The sequence below is a fragment of the Rutilus rutilus genome (assembly GCF_951802725.1).
Source record: "Rutilus rutilus genome assembly, chromosome: 3".
Classification (NCBI taxonomy): Eukaryota; Metazoa; Chordata; class Actinopteri; order Cypriniformes; family Leuciscidae; genus Rutilus; species Rutilus rutilus.
In genome coordinates, this window is record NC_140211.1 from 49943142 (window position 1) to 49967066 (window position 23925).

Consider the following 23925-nt stretch of genomic DNA (forward strand, 5'->3'; position numbering starts at 1 on the left):
GAGTTTTGTCATTTTAAATTTGAATACAAAGAAGATGATCTGTATAATGTTGTTTACTGCAACATCTGTTGTTTAGTACAAATGCACATATTGCCTGGACCATATTAAAATGTTTAATATTTTTATATTATATTTAAACGAAAAGAGGCAGGTTTGTGTTTTATATTTCGTTTTGTTAGGCAAACGTTTTATGCAGTGAATATAATCAATACGCGTTGCCTGAACCACATTTGTGTGGCTATAATGTTTAAGATTTCTTTAAATGAAAACGAAAAGAGTTAGTATGGTGTTTTATAACATATTTCGTTGCCTAAAATATACATACAAAGATAACCGGAGTAGCAGAGCGAGCTGAGTGACGCGCGCTGTTCTGTACTTGGAATAACCGGACTCGCGTCCTTTACCCATATAAGGATTGTCCAGAAGGTGGGCGGGGTTAGGATTTCCCAAGATTTTCCAAGATGGCGCCGCCCATACCCCCCATAAACGGCTTCAAAACCGTTCTTCAGAAAGTCTATGGGTGACGTCACAGACGCTTTGTCCATATTTTTTAAAGTCTATGAGCTGCAGCTGTGGTAACTAGAGCTGAGCTGGCAACCCGGATGCCGAAACAGTACTGACTTTGTGATTGGTAGATAGGTGGAGGGTGGAGCATCAGGCCAAAACACAACATGACAACATCAACATCAGTTGAGGGCTGCAATTTCACTTTTTAAATGACAATATCCTGGCCGGACTACTGTTGTCAGTGATATAAGTATTTGAAATGAACATGATTTCTTAATGTCTAGTGACATATCAGGGCCATTTATGATTAATTGAAATACATTTCTTACATACAGCTCCTTTAAATGATTACTTGTCCCATTTAAATCATTTTTATAACATTTAAATAATTTTAAATGCCATAAATTGTGTATGACAGATTGGATCATCATTTATTATGCATATGATTATTATTTATAAACGATAAATTAATAAATAACATTAATTATAATCTATGAATTAATCAGTCTAATAACATCTACAAATATAATAGTTACATGTCTACCAAGATCTGACAATGTATGGAATATTATACTGAGAGATTATCCACATTTAAAGTTAAGCCTAACGTTATACCTTTAAAAGCACGGATTTGTCTGTCACGGACGGTATACTGCTTTAAAACAGTCCACCGCACCGCGTGAGCAAATGAAACTGTGCAGTTCACCTTACGTTCATCATTAGTTACTGGACAGACATTGATACCTTTTTTCAGATCTGAAGAGGACGTGAGCTCGGCGTGGTTTAAAAAAAAAAATGCACCTGTGATAATTAGGCAATTTTAGTTCGACTTTGATTTGTTTTAGCTCAGATGAGAAATAAAACCGAGCAATCGGTGCTCTTAAAGTGATGAATAAATTGTACAATATTAACTGCACGTGTTTAAATATTATACTTTCTATCTGAAGGTGTCTAGAATTTGTATCCCGTTATCCCTGGGAGACAGTGTGCAGAAACTGATCCATTGCAGAGATTCTAAGATTTTGGTTTATGTTGACTAAGATCATTTTTATGCATTGTATGATAACGAGATTGGGGGACCGAGTTAAATAGAAATTGTGATTTGAACAGGCACATAACAGACATCTTACAGTCATTTTATTTTGGTTTCTTATAAAAAAGTAAAGACAAAGAATTTTACGTTTACATTATACACTATATTCTAATTAGAGTAGTTTTCTTGCTTTTTTCCTGCGTTTTGCAAAGAAGAATGCTTGCTTTTCCCCTGCAAAAAAGGACTAAGCTTTTTTAATAAAATGAGGAACTGATGGTGCGGTTTTAACCAGAAGAGACTTTTGGAATTGAGCAGTAGGTTTAATTTGAGTTGTGCGGTTCTGAGTATTCGAATTTCAGACTGCTGCCTTGACAAATGGGGGCGAATCGAAAGACTGAAGGGATGACTGCAGAAAAAAGAAGAGCAAGTTGCTGATGGGCCTTCAGCCCCCCCTCCTGAAAGAGGAAGTTGACACTTCTGAGGGGTCAGCATGGAAAGAGACTAATTCAGTGCAGGAAAAGGTGAACATTTCACTTGAGACTTTTCCTAAGGACAATTTTGCCACGCATTATGCAATTTTGTGGCAGGATGGATCAAAAGCCAGACTGAGGAGAGAAACAACGGAGCCCATATACCACAGCACCAGGCCTTTGAGTGCCATCACAGACTGACGATCCAACGTATCAGCCCAACAAGTTCGACTGAATGACAATCCACACAGAAAGACTTCCACCTCCTCCCTTGTGGGCCAGGTGCTGCATTTTCAATGATCACTACAGAGGCCGCTTCAAATTTAGTTATTTACTTGATTATTTTTTGATTATTCACTGGTTTCACAGCAATTCTTCATATCCTCTGTTAAACCTCTGTACCAGCCCTACAGCAGGAAGTTCAATAGCAGAAGTGGGAGCTTAGCTCACCAATCAGTTAAAACTGGAGCTGGATTTGGCAGTGAGAATTATGACATTAACCAACTAGTGGTAAAATCATAAATAGACTGACTATGCAGAATTCTCTGAAAAAGGAAATATAGGCTTATAGGTCTAAAGAGAAATTGTGGCTAGAAAAGCAACAATATTGGTCACTCCATTTCGTTTAAAGATAATTTTCTAGATTCAATAAAACCAATGAATCTAATTCTAAACTTTTGAAACCACATGCTGTCATCACCAGGGGTACGAGATGGAAATGTTTTTTTCTTTTTGTCCATGGATCCAAGATTGTGTGGCGATCTCCAAATCTTCTTTTAAATAGCTTATGAGCAACAACAAAAAGTTGGAAAAAATTGAAATTGTGCAATGAATGACAAATTGCATTTGAGAAACTAAAACTGGCTCTCTTAACTGCAACTGTAGGTCTATACGGTTATTATTTTAAAGTGTTTAATCTATTTGATTTTGAAAAGTTAGCTTTACGTTCACGGTGTTAAACTCAAACACATGACGACTGCATCGGACAATTGAAAATTTATATCCTAACGTTTAGACACTGTCACAAGGCGAATGCTACCCTGGTAATCCAGAGTTCTCGCAAGAGCACAAGTTGAATTTGCTCAGCGAGTTACTCTGGTGTCGAATACTGATGCTCATTGAATATGCTCCTCGATCTTAGCTGCACCAATCACATCGGGTTATCTGATATAGGCGGGCCAGAGGCGAGCTAAACAGATGACGACAGCGCTGTGACGTCGAAGTCATTAGTAAACATTGCAAGATGGCTATGGATGAACACCAGTTGTTTGAAACGGCTTTGGCCGCTACAATGAGTTAGACTTGGCTTTTTATCTAAAACAGGAACAAAAGACGCCCCTCGAATTGTTCCTTTGCAAGAAGGACGTTTTTGCTGTTTTGCCGACCGGATACAGTAAGAGTCTAATCTACCAGTTAGCTCCGCTGGTAGCTAAGCGTATGGGGTTTATTGTTGTGATTGGTCGTAGTGTTATCCAATTGCGTGCAGTGAGATTTTCAAATGCATGCTTGGTGCCGCCCCTCGAGCTGGGCGATTTTCATTAGTCGACGCCAGACCATTAATCTTTTTGAAACATTTGAAATATCACTCCACAAACAAGGTCCAGTAATCTCAGGATAAAATCTTGCAACTATCAGCAAGGTTGGAGAGTGTGACACCTCCATCCAAGCCTCTCACCTAAAACTAGCATCATTTTACCTTTAAATACGGGACGATTCCGTATTATACGGGACGGGTGGAAACCCTGCTGGCAAGCCATTCTTTGTAATCTAATTTGGTGAACCAAATATCTTGAAATTTTCATTTTCCAGGCATCACGTTTCAGCCTATTTTTGCAATGTTTCACGTTGAGGCCCCATCGTAGTAGTTTCGTGCGTGGGTGAACGCCATGACAACGTACAACACAAAAGTACCTCACGCAGGAAAACACTTAACGTAAAGCGTAAATGAGCGTAACTAACCTAAATAAAGCAAGCTAGAATGCATATGCCACGAACTGTTGGCGAAATAACACATTAGCGGACCAGAGGGGATATGGATTTCTTTTCCAGAAAATAAATTCAAGCACTTTCAAGGACCTAGCTGTATCCTGTTTATTTTCAAAAACGTTCCACGGTCTTGAAAAAAGATTTTCAGATTCACAACCTTTCAAGTATTTCAAGGACCCGTGGGAACCCTGAGCAAGAAATCATCAAAAATAAACATTATGGAGGACATTTTTGGTCCCCATGAGGAAAACAGCTTGTAAATCAGACTAAATTACGTTTTTCTTAAATGTAAAAGTGCAGGAAGTTGTCTGTGATGGGTAGGTTTATGGGTAGTGTTAGTGAAAGGGGATAGATTATAAAGTTTGTACAGTCTAAAAATCATTATGTCTATGGAAAGTCTCCATAAAACATGAAAACACAACGTGTGTGTGTGTGTGTGTGTGTGTGTGTGTGTGTGTGTGTGTGTGTGTGTGTGTGTGTGTGAGCAAGCGAGTGAATGTATTCCATACCCCAGTTTCCTCCATAGACAGTTTTCACATCCACGGTAACAGCTGGAAAAACTGACAGTGTTACTGTGAACACAAACGTCACACAGAAAGCCATAACCCAAATCTAGAGACAAAGAGAGATGATGATGACAATAAGCCACTGTTAAAGATTCAAAACAGACCACAAGCTGCAAGACATTCTGATACTTTGATTGGTGAAATAAAACGTCACCTTTTTGAAGACCTGCAGGACAGAGCTCTTCTGGGTGGATGTGTTTTCTGCCTGTAGCGGGACGAAGGCCTGTTTGCAACCCTCCTCTTCACTCACACAGTTGGCAGCTTTGTTAGGATTCCCGTTGACCACAGAGCCATTAGACGGATCGATCGTCATCTCACAGCCTTCCACAGTTTCTGGAGGAACAGAATTCATTTCAATAAAAAAAAAGAAAAAGAAGTGCACTTAATTGTATTGAATGTGCATTTTTAGTGAATGTCATTAATAATGTAATATTAATGAAATAAAAGGCACCTTAAGCGCACTGTGTAATGTCAAATTAAAAGTTTTATTTTAAAGTGCACTGTAAATCATTGTTTTAATATTTTTTGCTGTGCTTTAAAGTAGTACACTTATTTTGATGTGTTGAATAACATCCTAAAGCACATGTGATTTTAGATATTTGTCATTTAGTATAACTACGAAAATGAACATATGACATTTTAGTTTAATACTTGTCAGTACATTCAGCAGAACACTATTTCAAAGACAATAGAATTATGAAATTACATATAAAGATGTCCTTAAGTCCTACTGAAGTGGGTCAGTAGTTCCCACTTCAGCACTTATTTTGAAGTGCTCTGAAGTTCAGCTCATTGGATTTAATATCAATTTAAAATACAGGTATAATACATACTTTTAAGCATGCTAAAGTGTATTTCTTTTTCCCAAGGGAAATAACACTTGGGATGAATATTATTTTAAAGATACTGCATATTGCTTTTTCTCTATTAATAATGGTGAAATGGCAATCCAATATGTGCATGTTCCACAAAAACTTTATACACCAAGTTTCACCTGTAGGCAGCAGCTGGCTCGACGGCTCCAGCTCGTAGTTCTTGCTTTTGCTGTCCAGGTAAAATCTACCAAATGCCTGCACACACACACACTCCAGAGATCAGTCTCAGAATAAGCTGACTAAAGAACAGCACAGATCTGATAGGACCTAAACACACACACACTCACTAGTTTAGGTAGCAGAATGTAACTGATGAGCGTGATGAGGGTCCCGACACACGGAGTGATGAAATAACCCAAAGCTGCCGTTTCACCGTCAGCTTCACCTGTTACACACACACATCCAGTGAACAGATCTATATACAAATGCATGGATGTTCATTTGGCAACAGTGAATCTCTGTGGAGTTAAACAAGCTTAATCTAAAAAGGAAAGAAATGCAATGCTGACCTGACATTGTTTCATTTCTTTCCTCATCTCTGACAATGACAAATTTGTCCCTACTAGTGAGCTTAATCTCACAAAACCTCATTTGCAAGACTATTAAGATTACACTTTATTTTAATGTGCCCTTGTTGTATTTATACAAGTAAGTCCTGAGTAATATGAATTAACAACATGTACTTACTATAAAATTAGGGTTAGGTTTAGGGTTAGTTGCTTGTAATTATGCATAATTTGCTAAAGTACATGTAAGATGTGTGACAGGAACACTGTCAAATAAAGTGTTATGCGAATATTGTTTTTTTTCCTACTATTATTATATTTTTTCCAATTATTTTCTTCCATTATATTTTATTCTTCTTTTAATTTATTATTGAGAGTTTTGGGTGTACTTGTGAGGGACTTTTTTATTTAAAATGTCCCAAAAAATGCACTGTAATGTTGAAATCAATTGTCTCACTGGGGTTATTATAATTAAGTAAAACCATAAAATACCTTTCAATTACTTGAAAAATAAATAGTTTAAAATTAAAATAAAAAATTAAATAGCAACATTTCTAATTTTCCTTTAGTTTAACTTGATGTATTAAAATAAACACACACACACACAACTATTTTAATTTAAATTTAAATTAATTTTAATTTAAACTGATTTTAAATTAACAAAAACATAAAAATTAAAACATTCAAAATATTATAAAAATTTATAATGGGATCTCGATACGAAAACAACAATGCATCTCACTTGCTATGGCGAAGATCATTGCAAGAGCAGCAAACGTCCCTGCGAGTCCTTGTCCGCTCATAAAGATGGCGCTGTACTTCTGCGGCAACAAACCCACCAAACCGAACAGACTTCCCTGTAACACGGCCCCAAACGCTGCCGAGAGACAGACAGAACAACAATCATCAAGAACACACAAAAAAATACGGATCTTTATAGCAAGAGTGGGTGATGCACACAAAAAAAACTAGGGATGCGACGAAATGATTTTCTGGGCCGAAACCGAAAAAATTCTGGATGCACTTACAAAAAAAAAAAAGATTTATTATTTTAAATTAGTTTTTTGTTGTATAATTGTATTAAGTCTATTGTATTATAGACTTTTAAATGAAATTCAATCATTTTAATGATACTGAATAAAAAAAAAAATACAAGCCAGTAAAGTAAAATAACCACACTTTTAGTGAAAGTAACACTAAAATTGGACAGAAAATATATTAATATTAAATATCAAGCTTATTCTTTATTCAGTTCTACGCAACAATTAGATTTAACAGATTTATTTTTTGACTAATTATCGAAATAATGTATAGTCCTACAAAGCTATTATTTTCAGAGCATGTGAGCAGAGTGTAGCGGGGAGCGGATCAGTGAACGAGCGTAACGTCATTTTACCAGCGTTATCCAGCACGGCTATACCACACCATGTTACAGCACAGTAGGGCTATTGCAAACAGAAACAAGTATGGGCCTACTCAAACTTTGAAAATTATATCATTACTGTGTAAAATATAAAAATGTGAATTTGTGAAAACGGTGACGTCATGTGGCACGTAGTGTTTCTTTACAATGTGACATCGCCAACTACTGGCCTGGCATGAAGATTTTAGTCGTTTTTTTCCAGATCTGTGTGAATGGGGATCGTTTTGACAATGTTGTCGTCCGTACGCAAAACTATTCAAAAAAGCAAAGGAAAGACTTTTCATTTTTAGTACATCATTGTCATGTAAACGTACCGTAAAAGGGTGTTTGTCAGCTACAAAGTTCAGTTCGAGAGTTTGAAAGAAGTCTCTTATGCTCACCAAGGCTGAATTTTTTTTTTTTATATATATATAAAAAAACACAGTAAACCTGTAAAATTACATTTCATTTGAAATGAAAATATTTAAAACTTAAATATTAATTTAAAATAACTGTTTTCTATTGTAATACAGTTTAAAACGTAATTTATTCCTCTGATGAAAAGCTGAATTTTCAGCATCATTCCTTCAGTCTTCAGTGTCACATGATCCTTCAGAAATATTTTAATATGCTGCTTTGCTGCTCAAGAAAAATGTATTATTATCAACGTTGAAACCAGCTGTGCTGTTTTATATTTTTGTGGAGATCATGATGGGATTTTTTTTTTTTTGGATTCTTTGATGAATAGAACAATTTATTTGAATTAGAAATCTTTATGTATATCAGCATTTATTAGTAGAAATATATATAGCCTAAGTGATGGTGATATGAGGTTTCAAAATCACTAACAATTGATAAACCAGATAGTTGCCATGGTGACGGAGAAGAACTTGTCCTCCTCCATTGGGACCTTCACCAGGACAGCAGTGAGGAGGAAGAAGATGAGGATGAAGACTAAACTGCCTGCTATCCTCATCCTCTCTGAGATCCTGAAACACAAATGATCTGCTATATATTACTGGTTTCAGTAAATGTTTGGCATATTAAACTACACACTTTGTTGTATTTTAACTACAACATTACAGCGACTATATATTCTAGCAGAAGAATTTGTGTAATACGTTTTAATTACAATGTGTTCTTAAACAATATGTAGAAGCCATTTGTTTATTATAATAACTATTTTACTAGTTGTTAGTGGATGTAATATAAAAAAAAATCTAACAAAATTCAACAAATAAACTTACCGCTGATAGAGAAAAGAGTTGAGCAAAGTGAACAGCAGCAAAGGCAGCTGGGAAAGCAGAGTCATCCAGTTATTGAAATAATACTCCGTCCTAGTTGTTATTGTTCCGTTGCTCCATTCAGACGTATTGAGTCTGTTGTTGAAATACTGTAAAAAACCACATCAAAGATTTTAGAGACACTAAGCAATCACTTTCAACACTGAAATAAACAAATCTAACACTATGACCTGTCAGATTAAGTGGTCGACCAATATGGATTTTTTGGCACAAACTAAGATAACGAGAGATTACACACACACACACACACACACACACACACACACACACACACACACACACTATTTATCATTATAATAAACATGCATAATTTCTGCAATGAAATTTACACAAAAATGAGAATGAATCCTTTGAAAGAGAATAAAGATTTAAAATAACATAAAAAGTAAACACTGAAACCAACAGAGCACACAGTAATCTGGTAAATCTGAAAATGAACTCTATTCTATTCTTTTATATTATAGATTGACCACAACACAGTAATGATATCACAGTTAGTGATTGCAAGAATATAGAAGAAAACTCTGGAGCAGTGATCAGGCTAATAGGTTTAATCCTGGCTGTTAGCCAACTAGCAAACTAATTACACTCGTTGGGGAATTTAGATCGAAAAAAGTTCAATATCTGAGGGAGGGATTTCTCTCAGACTAATGAAGAGTCCATTAAAATGCAAACAACTGTGTTGTTCCAGCAGATTTGGCTTAAAGATGTGAAAAACTCCTGTTCGATGCCGTTTTCCACATTCCATTACCATAGATGCCGTCATAAAGAAGTTCCATGGCAACAGTGTTCCCAGGCCAAGAATGAAGAATATGACCGCGACCAGGCAGCCGCTAGACAGAAGAGACAACATGACAGTAAAATGTCTATTTGCAATACATTCATTTTCCCCAATTAAAAAGAATTTGAGAAATGTTAAGATTTTTTTTTTTTTACTTCACAGCATGATATTATGAATAGTGCAACTCCAAAACCAAGTGTGGAGCAAGTTATTTTTTTGTGATTTTTATTTAAATAACGATCCATCACATGCAAAACAAACCAACAGGCAAATTTTCAAAAGTATAAAACCTTTCTCCAAGTAGGCCTATTGTTTGTAATTTGTAATTGAATAAAACTTAAATTGGCAGTGTTCATCTATCATCTATTCATCCATCTTGTTAATTGACTCCTGCCTGTCTGCTCCCAAATTTAAGACCAAATAAAAAATAAATTTGTACACTATTTAAGCCTTTTTTTTTCTTTCTTTTTTTTTAAGTGAACTTGGGACTCGTAAAAAACTTGAATGGCAACCCTACCTTCACAAAAAAATATTTTAATGCAAATTATCTCAAGCTGAATTAATTACCAGTCTGAATATCAAGAGAAAAAAAAAAAAAAAAAAAAAAAAAAAAAAAGAGAGAAATAACTTATTTGTCCACTTATAACAATATAAACCCAGGTAATTGTGGAAAGCTATTAGTTTGATTAGAGTCTGTAACTGTCCATTCTGTTGACTCACTTGATTGCTTTCAGTACAATTAAACAGAGGTTCTCAGATTAAAAAAAGTTATTTAGTTTGAGAGAATCTGGCGTGTTGAAGGCAAAAAAATAAAAATAAAATAAAATCCAAAAGAAACCTACCGATCTTTAGGGGTGTCCTCTCTTTTGTTCATTTTGTCCAATGTATAGTTGGCAGCTGTTCAAAAAAACAAAACAAAATCATGAAACTGCAATTCAAGCTTTACATTCCATTACAAATGGCATGTTGTTTCCTCAGCTGCAACAGCGATTACATTCAATACACAGCGGTCTGAATATTTACGCAGTCCTGGTTCTATATATAGTCCCAACATCCTTCCGTCACACTAAAACAACAATCCATACGGTGGTAAAAAAAAAACCTGATTCTGGCCATCAAAGCTACTGCGCAAGTGTGTTTAATAATGGCGTAGAAAAGAATGAGTAAAATATTCATGCGCATTCTTTACCTTCATTTACACCGCATACTGAATCTGAAAAGATTTAGGCAACAACAGCAGTCCATCCAAAAAATACTCAGTCCAAAAGAAAGAAGTGTTTACATGACTGCATTAGCTATGGTTTAAGCCAGTGGTCGGCAACCCGCGGCTCTTAAGCGCCGCCCTAGTGGCTCCCTGGAGCTTTTTCAAAAATATGAAAATGGAAAAAATATTTTTTGTTTTAATATAATTTCTGTAGGAGGAAAAACATGACAAACATTCTTAACCCTTTCGCACGTACGATCACATCGGCCGGTGTGATTAGAACGGTCAGTGCATCACGTGATCAACTGCTAAATTCAAATGTGCTCTCGCGCGTTGGCTGGCGCTGAGCAGCTGCCAGATACAGGCGCGCTCGGCTCAGAGCTGTCATATATCACAACTTTTCAGTGTCTTCAACCACATAATGTTTATTTTAGGTTTCAGACATATAATACTAAAAAAAAAAAAAATACATTTAGAGTTTGTAAAATATATACTGATGTTAAGGAAGAGGCAATAATAACCATTTCCATTATAATTAGACACGTTTTATTCATATTAGATACACATTGTGTAAGTAACTTTAAAGTTTACTCTATTCTTCTCCCAGTTCACCAGCCACTTACTTTTATGTATTTCGGGAGAAGTGGATGAATTCACGTGTTGTAAATCCAACAGATCCGACAGCTAACGCGATCGTTATAAAGGTGTTTAAACAACAAAACGCTTCCACTTGCATATATTTGACAATCGGAATATCAGATATTTCATGCCATATCTAACAAATTTGTGAATATTTTGAATAAAAAAGGAAAAATGACAAAAGCAGATCATCATTCATTCAGCTCTGTTGCGGCTGCGGTGTGTCACGTGACACGCAATGACGCGTCACCATGGAAACCATAAAGTGACACATTCTAAATAACGGTCGCCTTGAAAAACTCATGCTGGGGGGTAAAGTTTTTCAACGTTGTAAACATAATACACGAAGAAATAAATCGAAACATAATACATTAAAATTATAATTATAATGGAAGTTAAACTTAAAGCACGATTGTACAGCAGAGTAGTCACGTGGTGCGTCATTCTCTCCAGGATGCGCTGCAGGGAAAAATAAACATTTAATAATGAATGCTCATTATGTATTTGTAGCCTACTTATCATTTTGATACTAGGGGGCTAATAAAGCTAATATAGACACTTACAGCATGTGTTGCCTTCATTATAAGGCTTATAAGGCTTTTCATTTTTTGCGGCTCCAGACAGATTTTTTTTTTTTTTTTTTTTTTTTTTTTGGGTCCAATATGGCTCTTTCAACATTTTGGGTTGCCGGCCCCTGGTTTAAGCAAACAAAATAGTTTAAACTAAACATGACTCCACATGAACAGACATGGCGTGTCAGGTTGGGGAAGAGAGAGGAGGAGGAGCATTCACGTCACGTTTACACTCCCATGCATAAAACTAAACCACTGTGTTGTTAGAGGAGGTTTATGTTGCTGTGGCCTGGAGCTATTGGCAATGTGAATGACAAATGACAATATTGACAAAGAGATTATGATTAGAGGTGACGTAAAGAAGCATATAAAAGAGATAATGTGTGGTAATAACCCTTGTGAAAAAGAAGTACACATAATTGTATTGAATGAATGTGCATGCACACTGTTAAAAGTATATATTTTTTTTAATAACTGTACTTGTAGATAATAATTTTAAAGAAATAAAAGGCCACTTAAAAGAAAGAAAAAAAGACAAGATAATTCTGTCATCATTTACTCTCCCTCAAGTTTTTCTAAACCTGTATGAGTTTCGGTCTTCTGATGAACACAAAAGATTATATTTTGAAGGATGTCGTTAACCAAACAGTTTTGGTCCCCATTGACTTCCATAGCATGCAAAAAATATATAAAAAACTATGGAAATCAATGGGGACCAAAACTGTTTGGTTACCAACATCCTTCAAAATATATTCTTATTTTTAAAATATATTCAAATAGCGAGCAAACGGCAAACTGATTCCTCTTTCGACGCCCTTGCGCTTGACCGGACACATATACAAAATCTCAAAATACCAGTCTCGGCAAGTATTCTCATAAACACAGTCGGTTATGTCTAAAGTGAACGTAAACAGTTGAGAAAGAAATCAGATGTGTATCAGTATACTGGATAGGGGTGAGAATCTCTAGATCCACATGATCCATAATGAATTTACTTCCAATCTATTTTATTAATTAAACAAATGGAAATGATTTGGCAATAAATGTTGCGATAGAGTCTGTAATTCGCCTTTTCCAAGTTGGGTGGAAGCTTTTAAGGTTGTCATGGTTTCCACGTCAGCGCTGTTTGATCTGACGTGTGGTTTATAACAGTGCCGAATTCAAAAGCTTTCTCACTGGATCTTCCAGCGCTGTGTAATAACAGTGTCGTGTGATTGAGATCGGCCCACGACTAAACCTCTACTGAGCTCGGGCTGCGCAGAAGCTCAACCGAATAGCGTGGTTTCAGAACTTTCGTTTCACGTTTCTCGTATCGTATGTAACAGAAGTTGCAGCTCTTATCAATTGCACAATGTGGTGGTCGCACCAGAGCGACCTCTTGTCGCCCATTTGGTCGCTGTCTGGAGCCCTACTTGCATAAAGTGTGGCTCTTGTCCAGGTCCTTTTTCCCTTCAACTTCATAGAAGCCAAAGTTACGTTAGATTTTAATGCAGAGGGTGCCGGTCGGATTTCTCACTCAACAATCATGCGTCTCTGTTATGTGCACAGCTGCACGTCACAGACTGTCCTTTTGCGTTCCGTCAACATTACGTTATTTAACATTTAGAAAACTGATTTCTGACATTTGTGATTCGATTCAGAATTGTGTGTAATATTGTCCATCCATCCATCCATCCATCCATCTTCTTCCGCTTATCCGGGGCCGGGTCGCGGGGGCAGCAGTCTAAGCAGGGATGCCCAGACTTCCCTCTCCCTAGACACTTCCTCCAGCTCTTCCGGGGGGTCACCAAGGCGTTCCCAGGCCAGCCGGGAGACATAGTCCCTCCAGCGTGTCCTAGGTCTTCCCCGGGGTCTCCTCCCGGTGGGACATGCCCGGAACACCTTCCCGGGAAAGCGTCCAGGAGGCATCCGGAAAAGATGCCCGAGCCACCTCAGCTGGCCCCTCTCGATGTGGAGGAGCAGCGGCTCTACTCTGAGGTCCTCCCGAGTGACCGAGGTTCTCACCCTATCTCTAAGGGATCGCCCAGCCACCCTGCGGAGAAAGCTCATTTCGGCCTCCTGTATCCGGGATCTTGTCTTTTCGGTCATGACCCACAGCTCATGACCATAGGTGAGAGTAGGAACGTAGATTGACCGGTAAATCGAGAGCTTTGCCTTGTGGCTCAGCTCCTTCACCACGACAGACCGGTACAGCGACCGCATTACTGCAGAAGCTGCACCGATCCGTCTGTCAATCTCCAGTTCCATCCTTCCCTCACTCGTGAACAAGACCCCAAGATACTTGAACTCCTCCACTTGAGGCAGGAACTCTCCACCAACCTGAAGCGGGCAAAGCACCCTTTTACGACTGAGAACCATGGCCTCGGATTTGGAGGTGCTGATTCTCATCCCAGCCACTTCACACTCGGCTGCAAACCATCCCAGTGCATGCTGAAGGTCCTGGTCTGATGGGGCCAGCACGACAACATCATCCGCAAAGAACAGAGATGAAATCGTGTGGTCCCCGAACCTGACACCCTCCGGCCCCTGGCTGCGCCTAGAAATTCTGTCCATAAAAATTATGAACAGAACCGGCGACAAAGGGCAGCCCTGCCGGAGTCCAACATGCACCGGGAACAAGTCTGACTTACTGCCGGCAATGCGAACCAAGCTCCTGCTCCGGTAGTACAGGGACCGGATAGCCCTTAGCAAAGGGCCCCGAACCCCATACTCCCAGAGCACCCTCCACAAGATGCCACGGGGGACACAGTCGAATGCCTTCTCCAAATCCACAAAGCACATGTGGATTGGTTGGGCAAACTCCCATGAACCCTCCAGCACCCTGGAGAGGGTATAGAGCTGGTCCAGTGTTCCACGACCGGGACGAAAACAACACTGTTCCTCCTGAATCCGAGGTTCTACTATCGGCCGTATTCTCCTCTCCAGTACCCTGGCATAGACTTTCCCGGGGAGGCTGAGAAGTGTGATCCCAACCTCCGGTCCCCCTTCTTAAAAAGAGGGACCACCACCCCGGTCTGCCAGTCCAAAGGCACTGTCCCCAACCGCCACGCGATACTGCAGAGGCGTGTCAGCCAAGACAGCCCCACAACACCCAGAGACTTGAGGTACTCTGGGCGGATCTCATCCACCCCCGGTGCCTTGCCACCGAAGAGTTTCTTGACTACCTCTGTAACTTCAGCCCGGGTGATGGATGAGTCCACCTCCGCGCCCTCAGCCTCTGCTTCCTCAATGGAAGACGTGACGGCGGGATTGAGGAGATCCTCGAAGTATTCCTTCCACCGTCCGATGACATCCCCAGTCGAGGTCAACAGCTGCCCACCTCCACTGTAAACAGCGTTGGTAGGGCACTTCTTCCCCCTCCTGAAGCACCGGACAGTTTGCCAGAATCTCTTCGAGGCCGACCAGTAGTCCTTCTCCATGGCCTCACCGAACTCCTCCAAAGCCCGATTTTTTGCCTCCACAACCACCCGGGCTGCAGTCCACTTAGCCTGTCGGTACCCGTCAGCTGCCTCAGGAGTCCCACAAGCCAGCCAGGCCCGATAGGACTCCTTCAGCTTTACGGCATCCCTTACTTCCAGTGTCCACCACCGGGTTCGGGGATTGACACCTCGACAGGCACCGGAGACCTTACGGCCACAGCTCCGAGTGGCCGAGTTGACAATGGAGGTGGAGAACATGGTCCACTCGGACTCAATATCTCCAGACTCCCTCGGGATCTGGTCGAAGCTCTGCCGGAGGTGGAAGTTGAAGATCTCTCTGACGGGATTCGGCCAAACGTTCCCAACAGACCCTCACAGTACATTTGGGTCTGCCGAGTCTGTCCAGCTTCCTCCCCCGCCATCGGATCCAACTCACCACCAGGTGGTGATCAGTTGACAGCTCCGCCCCTCTCTTCACCCGAGTGTCCAAGACATACGGCCGGAGGTCAGATGAAACGACCACAAAGTCGATCATCGACCTCCGGCCTAGGGTGTCCTGATGCCATGTGCACTGCTGGACACCCTTATGCTTGAACATGGTGTTCGTTATGGACAAGCTGTAACTAGCACAGAAGTCCAATAACAGACTAACAGACTTTCCCTAAAATTTTAATTAACTTTAATGTTATTCTCATCTGAATTATAAATAATTTATTTCTGTATAAAATAATACTAACATTAAAAACACATTTGATTTTCTTTTTTAATCAATGTAGAATGTGTAACTTCAAAATAAACAGATTAGTGCTCTGTTTTAGGACAAGAAATGAAAACCAATGCAATATGATTAATGTCCAAAAGATGAGATAATTTTTGCTTTTAAACCGTGTGTGTGTGATTTTGGTTGGGTGACAGTTGTAGGTTACAGTTGTAGGTTAACAAGAGTTTACAGTTTGACAAAAGCACAATGTTGTGTTTTACACAAATATAAGTAGGCTAAACACTTTTTGCAGTTTTAATGATGTCCTGTATGAACAAAATGACGGAGTATGTTTTTATGTTTCCACTGTTCGATCGCGCCCGTGCCTCTCTCTCTCTCTGACACACACACATTCCAGCATTGCAATCTTGACATCGCAGCCTGTTCATTTTGCTGCGTTCACACCAAACGCGAATAAAGCGTCAAAACCGCGTCTCGTCCCTCCTGCAGGTGGTGGGTCCACGGGAGGGCGGCCCCACGTCGCTCCTTCGGGCTGAGCCCGGCCGGACCCCATGGGGGGAGGCCCGACCACCAGGCGCTCGCATACGAGCCCCAACCCCGGGCCTGGCTCCAGGGTGGGGCCCCGGCTGCGCCATGCCAGGCGACGTCACGGTCCTCAAATTTATAGGCATCATAAAGGGTTTTTGAACCGCTCTTAGTCTGACCCGTTACCTATGACCTGTTTGCCTTGGGAGACCCTACCAGGGGCATACAGCCCCAGACAACATAGCTCCTAGGGTCGTTCGGCTACTCAAACCCCTCCGCCACGGTAAGGTGGCAGTTCAAGGAGGGGTGTGTAATATTGTAATAGTGTGTAATATTGCTGTTTAAGCATAAACAACATCTGCAAAGTTACAATGCTCAAAGTTCAAAGCAAAGGGAGATATTTGCTTTAAAAGAAATAGTTTTTTAAGGACTACAACAAATGGCAGGTTGGGACTACACGACATTTCTCCCTGGTTAGTGACATCACCAACCCTACAATTTACATAAACCCGCCCCCGGAACATGACGATTTATAGATTATCAAGACAGAATATGCTAATCAATGACTAGAAGATAACTACACACATTATACCAGCCCTTTAAAAAGTATGCTAAAGGTAAGGATGGTTTTAAGAATGGCTTTTTGAGTAAAGAAAAAAGGAATATTTTCGTTTACTTCAATCTCTTTACATTAGAACGTTTGGTAGGTAAAATCAAACTTTTCTTTTTACTGTATCATATAGTCCCAACATTCTACTGATTTTTGGACAAATTGAGATTTTACAGCAGATTATACATTTCACAATGACAAAACCTGTTACACAGCATTTTTATATACGTGCAAATGAAGTGAGTGACTCAGTACTATTACAGTAACTGGGTGCTGTGGTCTAAACTGGAAACAACAGAGTGCCACCCGACACTTCGGATCACCATCTGCTTCAATCACGTGAACATGACTCATTTCCTACCAAACCCTTCATGAGACAGGTCACACAAATGATGGATTAAGATACACCCTTTTAACTCCTAGATCAGTTTAATAGTAAAAAATAAAATAAAGTACCATCTCTCACAACAACTCTAACCCAAAAAGAGCACACCTAGCATGTCTGAATGAAAAAGAAAAAAGAAAAAAAGTAAGACAACTCTACAACTCTGAAAAGCACCGAGCAGGTACTTTTAAAATTGAATGAAGAATGGATTTGATCTTAAAAAGTTGTCTTGTATTTAAAAAAAGGTTAAAATATAAGAGGATTTAATTACAGATCCAATTAACTATATTGAAATATTTTAAATGTACTAAATTACAGCTTCATTAATACAAATGTCTTTACAAACATTTAAATACTTGACAGAAGATTCAATAATTACATTACAGATTATTTTAGCTTCAAGTTCAGCAAGACCATCTAAAGTTTAGCTCGATCAGCTAAATGCATTTAATATTAATTTATTAATTATTTTAATATAATATTATTTTAATTTATTAATTTAAATATATTTTCATTAATTGCAATTAATATGCAGTGTCAGAAAACATTACATTCAGTTTGCACTTAAGTAGGCTATACATTTTATAAGTATATTATTTTTGTAATAAGTTCTCTTTTTGCTTGAGTGTAGGCTACTTTTTTTCAAAAGGAGGAGCTTGAATACATAACAGGAAAACGTAGCCTGGAGGGTTTTCTTTTCCATTTAACCTCGTAATGCATGGCAACAAAGAATCACTGTGAAAGCCAGGCCATTTATTCCCAGCAGCACAGCAGCTCACAAATTATCTTAACAAGAGACAAAGTAATGATTCACAAATAGTTTATCCAAACCATAACACTCACTCAGTGTGGGTAACAGGAGGGAGGTGATGATGGGAATTTAGATGGCAGATTATGCCAAGAATGCAAACTAATTAACCCTTTAGTGACTGGTCTGCTTCCATTCAAAACATCTGTAAGAGTTTCAGTAGTCTCACTGGAGTTAAAAGTTGTCAGTAAACCAGAGACAGAGTTAAAGGAGGTCATGGGAAGCGTGTGTGATACAGCAAATGTTGCCGAAAAATCGAAAGAAAAATGTATCATCTATAACCTATCTGCACTCTCTCAATGTTTAATACAAGAATTAATAAAAATCTAGTTAAAACCTAGAAACATAAAAACCTGCAATGTTTTTCATGACATAAACATAGGCCTAGGATGGGGCTGTACAATTAATCATATTTTAATATTTTAACTATTAATTAAAAATAATCAGTGATATTTTCCCCACTGATGATTTGTCCTGAAAACGTTTTCACGTTTGACATTTCCATTATCTTGCATTGGTAACAAGCCTCCACTATCTTTTCTGCTTGGTTGCCGGATGTCAAGAGAACAAATCCCCCAAACGGAGGATACATTTTCTGCCCAGTGTTTTACTTAATCTTCTCAATCTGACAACCACATTTAAAACTTTGTATTAAATAGGCCTATAGTCTGGCCAATATTAAACAAGTATCATATGCTGTATGTGTAACAACAACGATCAATAACGCCATGCAGTTGGCACACTCTGCAGGCATTTGTTATAATGTGTAATGTACTTAAGGTGATTATGTTTATATTGTGTATATGTATTTTTTACAGTGTGGTTCAATAAAGCCATATGATTACTTGCTTTTCATATTTTATTTGAAGCAATTATTATTGCCTCGTTATTATACCCAGGCCTATATATTTTAAGTAATTTTAATGGTTATTGTTTACTTGGGTCTATGTACCACAAAAATAATCCAATTACTTGATTTATCGTCAAAATAATCCATCGGATTACTCGATTACCAAAATACTCTTTAGTGACAGCCCTAATTGTGATTCAACTCAACTCTTATTTATAAAGCACTTTCAAAACCATTACAATGGACCAAAGTGCCTTCCATACACATAAGGACGACTGATATTTCATCATTTTCATTTACATGTACTAACGTACAAATGTGTTGGTAAATTTAGCTTTTTGTGTATTTGAAAGATTCATCCTTTTCTTTATTATGGAGACTCTTATTTGGCACTGACCCATTTATATCCTGTCTGATTCTTTATTCCAGCATAAACAAATCTCTCGGTCTACAGCAAACCTCCAAATAAATTTAACAAACAACTCTCCATCGACAACCTGTCCACCCCTTCTTCAGAAAAGACTGGTGAATAAATGCTGAGCTTTTGATTGCCTGTATCCACCACTTCTTCATTGAAAGTCCTTTTATCTCTTTTTGCTTCAACTGTTTCTTTCAAGGCACCTTCAGTCATAGTAAATACCCTGCTTGCATAGTCAAACATAAGGTCATTCAAAGGATATGCACATACTGACTAGTAATATCGGCCTGGCCAATATTTTACCATTTTGAAATTATTGCCATTTATCAGAAGTCTCAACAACAAAACGCTTCTTAAACTTTTCTTTGTTGAATATTTGATTTCAAAGGCATGGGTCATGATGTCGCTCAAACAATGAAGCATTTTAAGCAAGAACACTACAGCTGGAAAAGACGAACACCTCTGTTTTAATGAGAGAAAATTTAATTCTTTGCAATAAAAATAAATAAATAAATAAATAAATAAATAAATAAAGACGCAACGAATCTCGTAACACATAAGTGTTAGTTGGTCGTTACATCATATAAGGTGAAACGTATTGCTGAAATCCGGATGATTACAAACAAACTGATCGGTTGTACTCTCGTATCGTGCGTGAAAGATGTTCTAACAGCAGTGTGTGTGACGGACACTTCAAACAAAAGCTTCTCTGTTCTCTCCAGTTGCAGCGTGATGTAATAAATTACTAGAATAAACAAGAGCAAATTCAATTCACTCATAGAAAGAGGGAGTGACCGTGATCATCATCATCGTCATGATCGCTTTCACAATCAAAGGAGTTCACATTGCTTATTTTTTGCCAGAGAAATAAAGGTCATTTAAATAAATGTCCGTGTTTCGTTTATCTGCTTACCTGTTTGTACGATGCTTTTGGTTATTTTTTCATTTCATCTGCCCATTTTGAACGCATAATATCAACAGAACAGAATGCTGCGAAGTTCACAATCATTTAATTAGATCGTGTGTGACACATGGATGAAGCTTCTGCTTCTTCTTCTTCTTCTTCTTCGCGTTTTATGGCGGGTTTGGCAAACCCCATAAAACGTATTCCCGCCAACTACTGGGCTGGAGTGTGGGAAATGGGGGGGAAAAAACGAATAATTAAATAATAATAATAATAATAATAATAATAATTCTACCTTTAAATCCTATTAAAAAGTTCAAACTTTATTCAGTAGGCCTACCTTGTTAATATGTTAAATAATCGATTATATATGCAGCAGCGTTTTAAGTGTACGATTTCATCCATTTCTCTTAATTCTTTCAACAGAAATACCCTTTAATTTTTATAAGCAGTACAACATATTAGCAGCCCATGCTCTACACAGTTTCTGCTGATCCACATAAACTACAATTCCCATTTTTATTCATTCAATGATTTAGAGTTGCCTGCGCGCAAGGCAAAGTCTGGTAATGATTGTGCATGCGCATACGTGCTGTAAGAAGCCTACGTAAGAACAAGCCTATGATTGAATCTAGAAACAAAGCAAAATAACAACGAAAAATTATATTTATGCCACGTCCGTAATTCGATCGCAAACGGATTGATTAACCTGCGTGACAACAGCATTAACCACCTACTTGAACATACCGTAGGCTAAGTAGGCTATTGTTTCAGGAAACAGTCGTGACTAGTTAACGATGCATCGTATACATAAACTGTAAAAATAAAAAAATAGATGGTATAGGCTAGTTAAGCAGCGAGTTAGCTACGTCGTTGTTTGAGAAACGCACCAAGTTATAAGTTCTTAATGTAGCCTACTTCATTGTAGTTTCTGCAGCCGTCTGGCCTTTTTGCAGTGTGCACTGCATAGGCTATAGGCTACTGTAAAATAGGGACATTTTTTACAGGCCCACCCTGACCAATTTACTGCCCTAGGCAAGATTTGACCTGGTGCCCCTTGCAACACAGCCCATTCCACCCGTCATTGTGTTCATGATATATATATATATTTTTTAAAGAAAAAGAAAAAAAAGTCTGATGATGGTTAAACTACAAAATAGCACCTAAGCCACATTACAGCCTAAACACAAATAGCAAGAGTAATTATCTAGCCATTCGTGCACAAACTGTGCGCACTAGCAAAAGGTGTTTGTTTTCCAGTAGATGGCAGCAATATTCCACTAAACTATGGAACGTTTCACGTTTTCACCATGAACGAAACTGAGAAATGATCTTCTTTAGGTGAATTTTACATAAAATGTTGCTATTTTAAATAAACCCGTAGACCTATGAATAGCATATCATTACTAATTTCGGTAAATACATTTTAAAAATGCTAACAACAGCGCAAAAACATTAATAAAAAAATCATAGGCCTATCACATGTGTTTAAAAAACTGACATGATTATTACAAAATCACACTGTCTGGGGCCTCTGGGGAGCTGTTTTAAGTTAAATGTAAAAATAACTGACATAATTAGCGATCACTTGTAGGCTATCTTACTATTCTATGCAATTATATAGCCTAGGCTACTATTCATTAATTACATCACTTTCTCTAGGCCTATCCCCCTTTTTCCTCGTATATTCTTCTTCCCGTGACCCGTCATCAGACACTGCAGAACGCTGTCTATGGCATACTATAATGCTAATTTAATGTGTCATAGTGTGAATTCGGCTATCAGCAGAGGTGTCAAAAGTATTCACATTCATTACTTAGGTAGAAGTATAGATACTATAGGGTTTAAAAAGACTTCTGTAGAAGTTGAAGTATCAACTCAAGCTTTTTACGCAAGTAAAAGTATATTATTAATTATTGCAAAACTACTTAAAGTATAAAAGTAATGTAAGGAAAAAAACTCTCTCTCTCTCTCTCTCTCTCTCTGTGAATCAATATTTCACGCGATTTGCCCCGATTTCTCCCTCGCTCACCTGACGCGATTTGCCTCCATTTGTCTCTCGCTTACCAGACGCGATTTGCTCCAATTTCTCCCTCGCTTACCGCATCTACATTTCCTTCAAAGGACTTTTGGTGCTGCCTACAACCAAATGTGACTACAGCCTCTCACAAGTTAGAAAGACACCACAACGCCAATCAGTTTAGCGATGTGTATTCAGGAGGCGGGAGTCAGGTCTAAACCGTTTGTGTAATTGGCCAATTTAAAAAAAAAAAAAAAGTAAAAAGTCGTCTGAAAAATAATTACTCCAGTAAAGTATAGATACCCCAAATTTCTACTTAAGTAAGGTAACGAAGTATTTGTACTTCGTTACTTGACACCTCTGGCTACCAGTCACAATCAGGAAACTTTTCACACATAGCACCTTTAAACGAAAGCAATGATGCCTATGTGGCGTGAGGCGACGCGACACAACAAATTCCCAATGATACTTTCGCGGGGGGTTTTATTTATTTATTTATTTATAATTTTTTTTTTTTGCACTAAAAAAAACTAAAAAAAAAAACTGAACGCGTTCTATTTCTGAGTGACGCACTTCAAGCACTCGCTGGGAGGAGGACGATTGATGCGGCGGACGGTCGGACCGGGATGAGTTGGTGTTTTTGTGTGTGGTTTTTTTTTTTTTTTTTTTGCTTTATTTGGTAATATTTCTAATTAGTATTAAAATAGTAATAAAAACTAGATGTACCGCATGGCGGTACAAAATATGACCGCCGCTCAGGCCTGCACAGCTGGCTTTCCACAAAAATAAATGACGTGGAGCAATTTGACTGTATTGCGTGTTTATACCTAAAAAAAGTAGTAGTATGTGCATGTCTGTCTGTGTGTATGTGTGTGTCTGTGTGTGTGTGTGTGTGTGTCTGTGCGTGTATGTATGCGTGCGTACATGTGTGTGCGCGTGTGTGTTTGTGTGTGTGTGTGTCTGTGCATGTGGATTTGTATGTGTGTGTATGGGTGTGTGTCTGTGCGTGTGGATGTCAGTGTGTGTGCATGCTTGCGTTTGTTTGTATTCCTGCATGTGTGTGTGTGACAGTATCATCCTAAACCAGCAACCCTTCGCTCAACACCACCATCTACAGGCCGATGAGTGTACAGTCACTAAATGTGCACATAAATTAATTTATTTTATACCCCCCCATGGATGAAATTCTACGAAACTTAGCATACCCCCAGAGGATGTCAAGTTAATGGGGGGGAGTGGCCCCCGGGGACCAAACAAAATTTTTCCGTAAAAGTCTAGTGGGGCTACATGCCCACCAAATTTCATGTTCCCTGGTGTTTCGGTGTCCCTGGTATCGTTGACGAAAAATTCAGTAGATGACAAAAAAAAAAAAAAAAAAAAACCTTTGACAATCCCTATATGACCGCTTTCGCTAGCTATG

General features: G+C 38.5%; 1 protein-coding gene across 2 annotated transcripts in view; it reads right to left on the bottom strand.

The window, feature by feature from the left end:
• LOC311288550 (equilibrative nucleoside transporter 2) overlaps positions 1-20709 on the bottom strand; it is a 41548-nt gene extending 20839 nt beyond the window's left edge. Inside the window, exons 1-10 of one of the 2 annotated variants that reach the window (XM_084406023.1) lie at positions 20495-20652; positions 10273-10327; positions 9401-9482; positions 8593-8738; positions 8195-8334; positions 6686-6820; positions 5725-5822; positions 5557-5632; positions 4717-4895; positions 4506-4608 (exon numbers count right to left, since the gene is read on the bottom strand). In XM_084406023.1, coding sequence (XP_084262149.1) covers positions 4506-4608; positions 4717-4895; positions 5557-5632; positions 5725-5822; positions 6686-6820; positions 8195-8334; positions 8593-8738; positions 9401-9482; positions 10273-10304 — 991 coding nt within the window. In that variant the 5' untranslated portion in view covers positions 10305-10327; positions 20495-20652. Of the gene's footprint in view, positions 1-4505; positions 4609-4716; positions 4896-5556; positions 5633-5724; positions 5823-6685; positions 6821-8194; positions 8335-8592; positions 8739-9400; positions 9483-10272; positions 10328-20494 lie in introns of both variants that reach the window. The other variant, XM_084406022.1, reaches the window with a different exon arrangement.
• Between the last annotated feature and the right edge of the window lie 3216 nt (positions 20710-23925).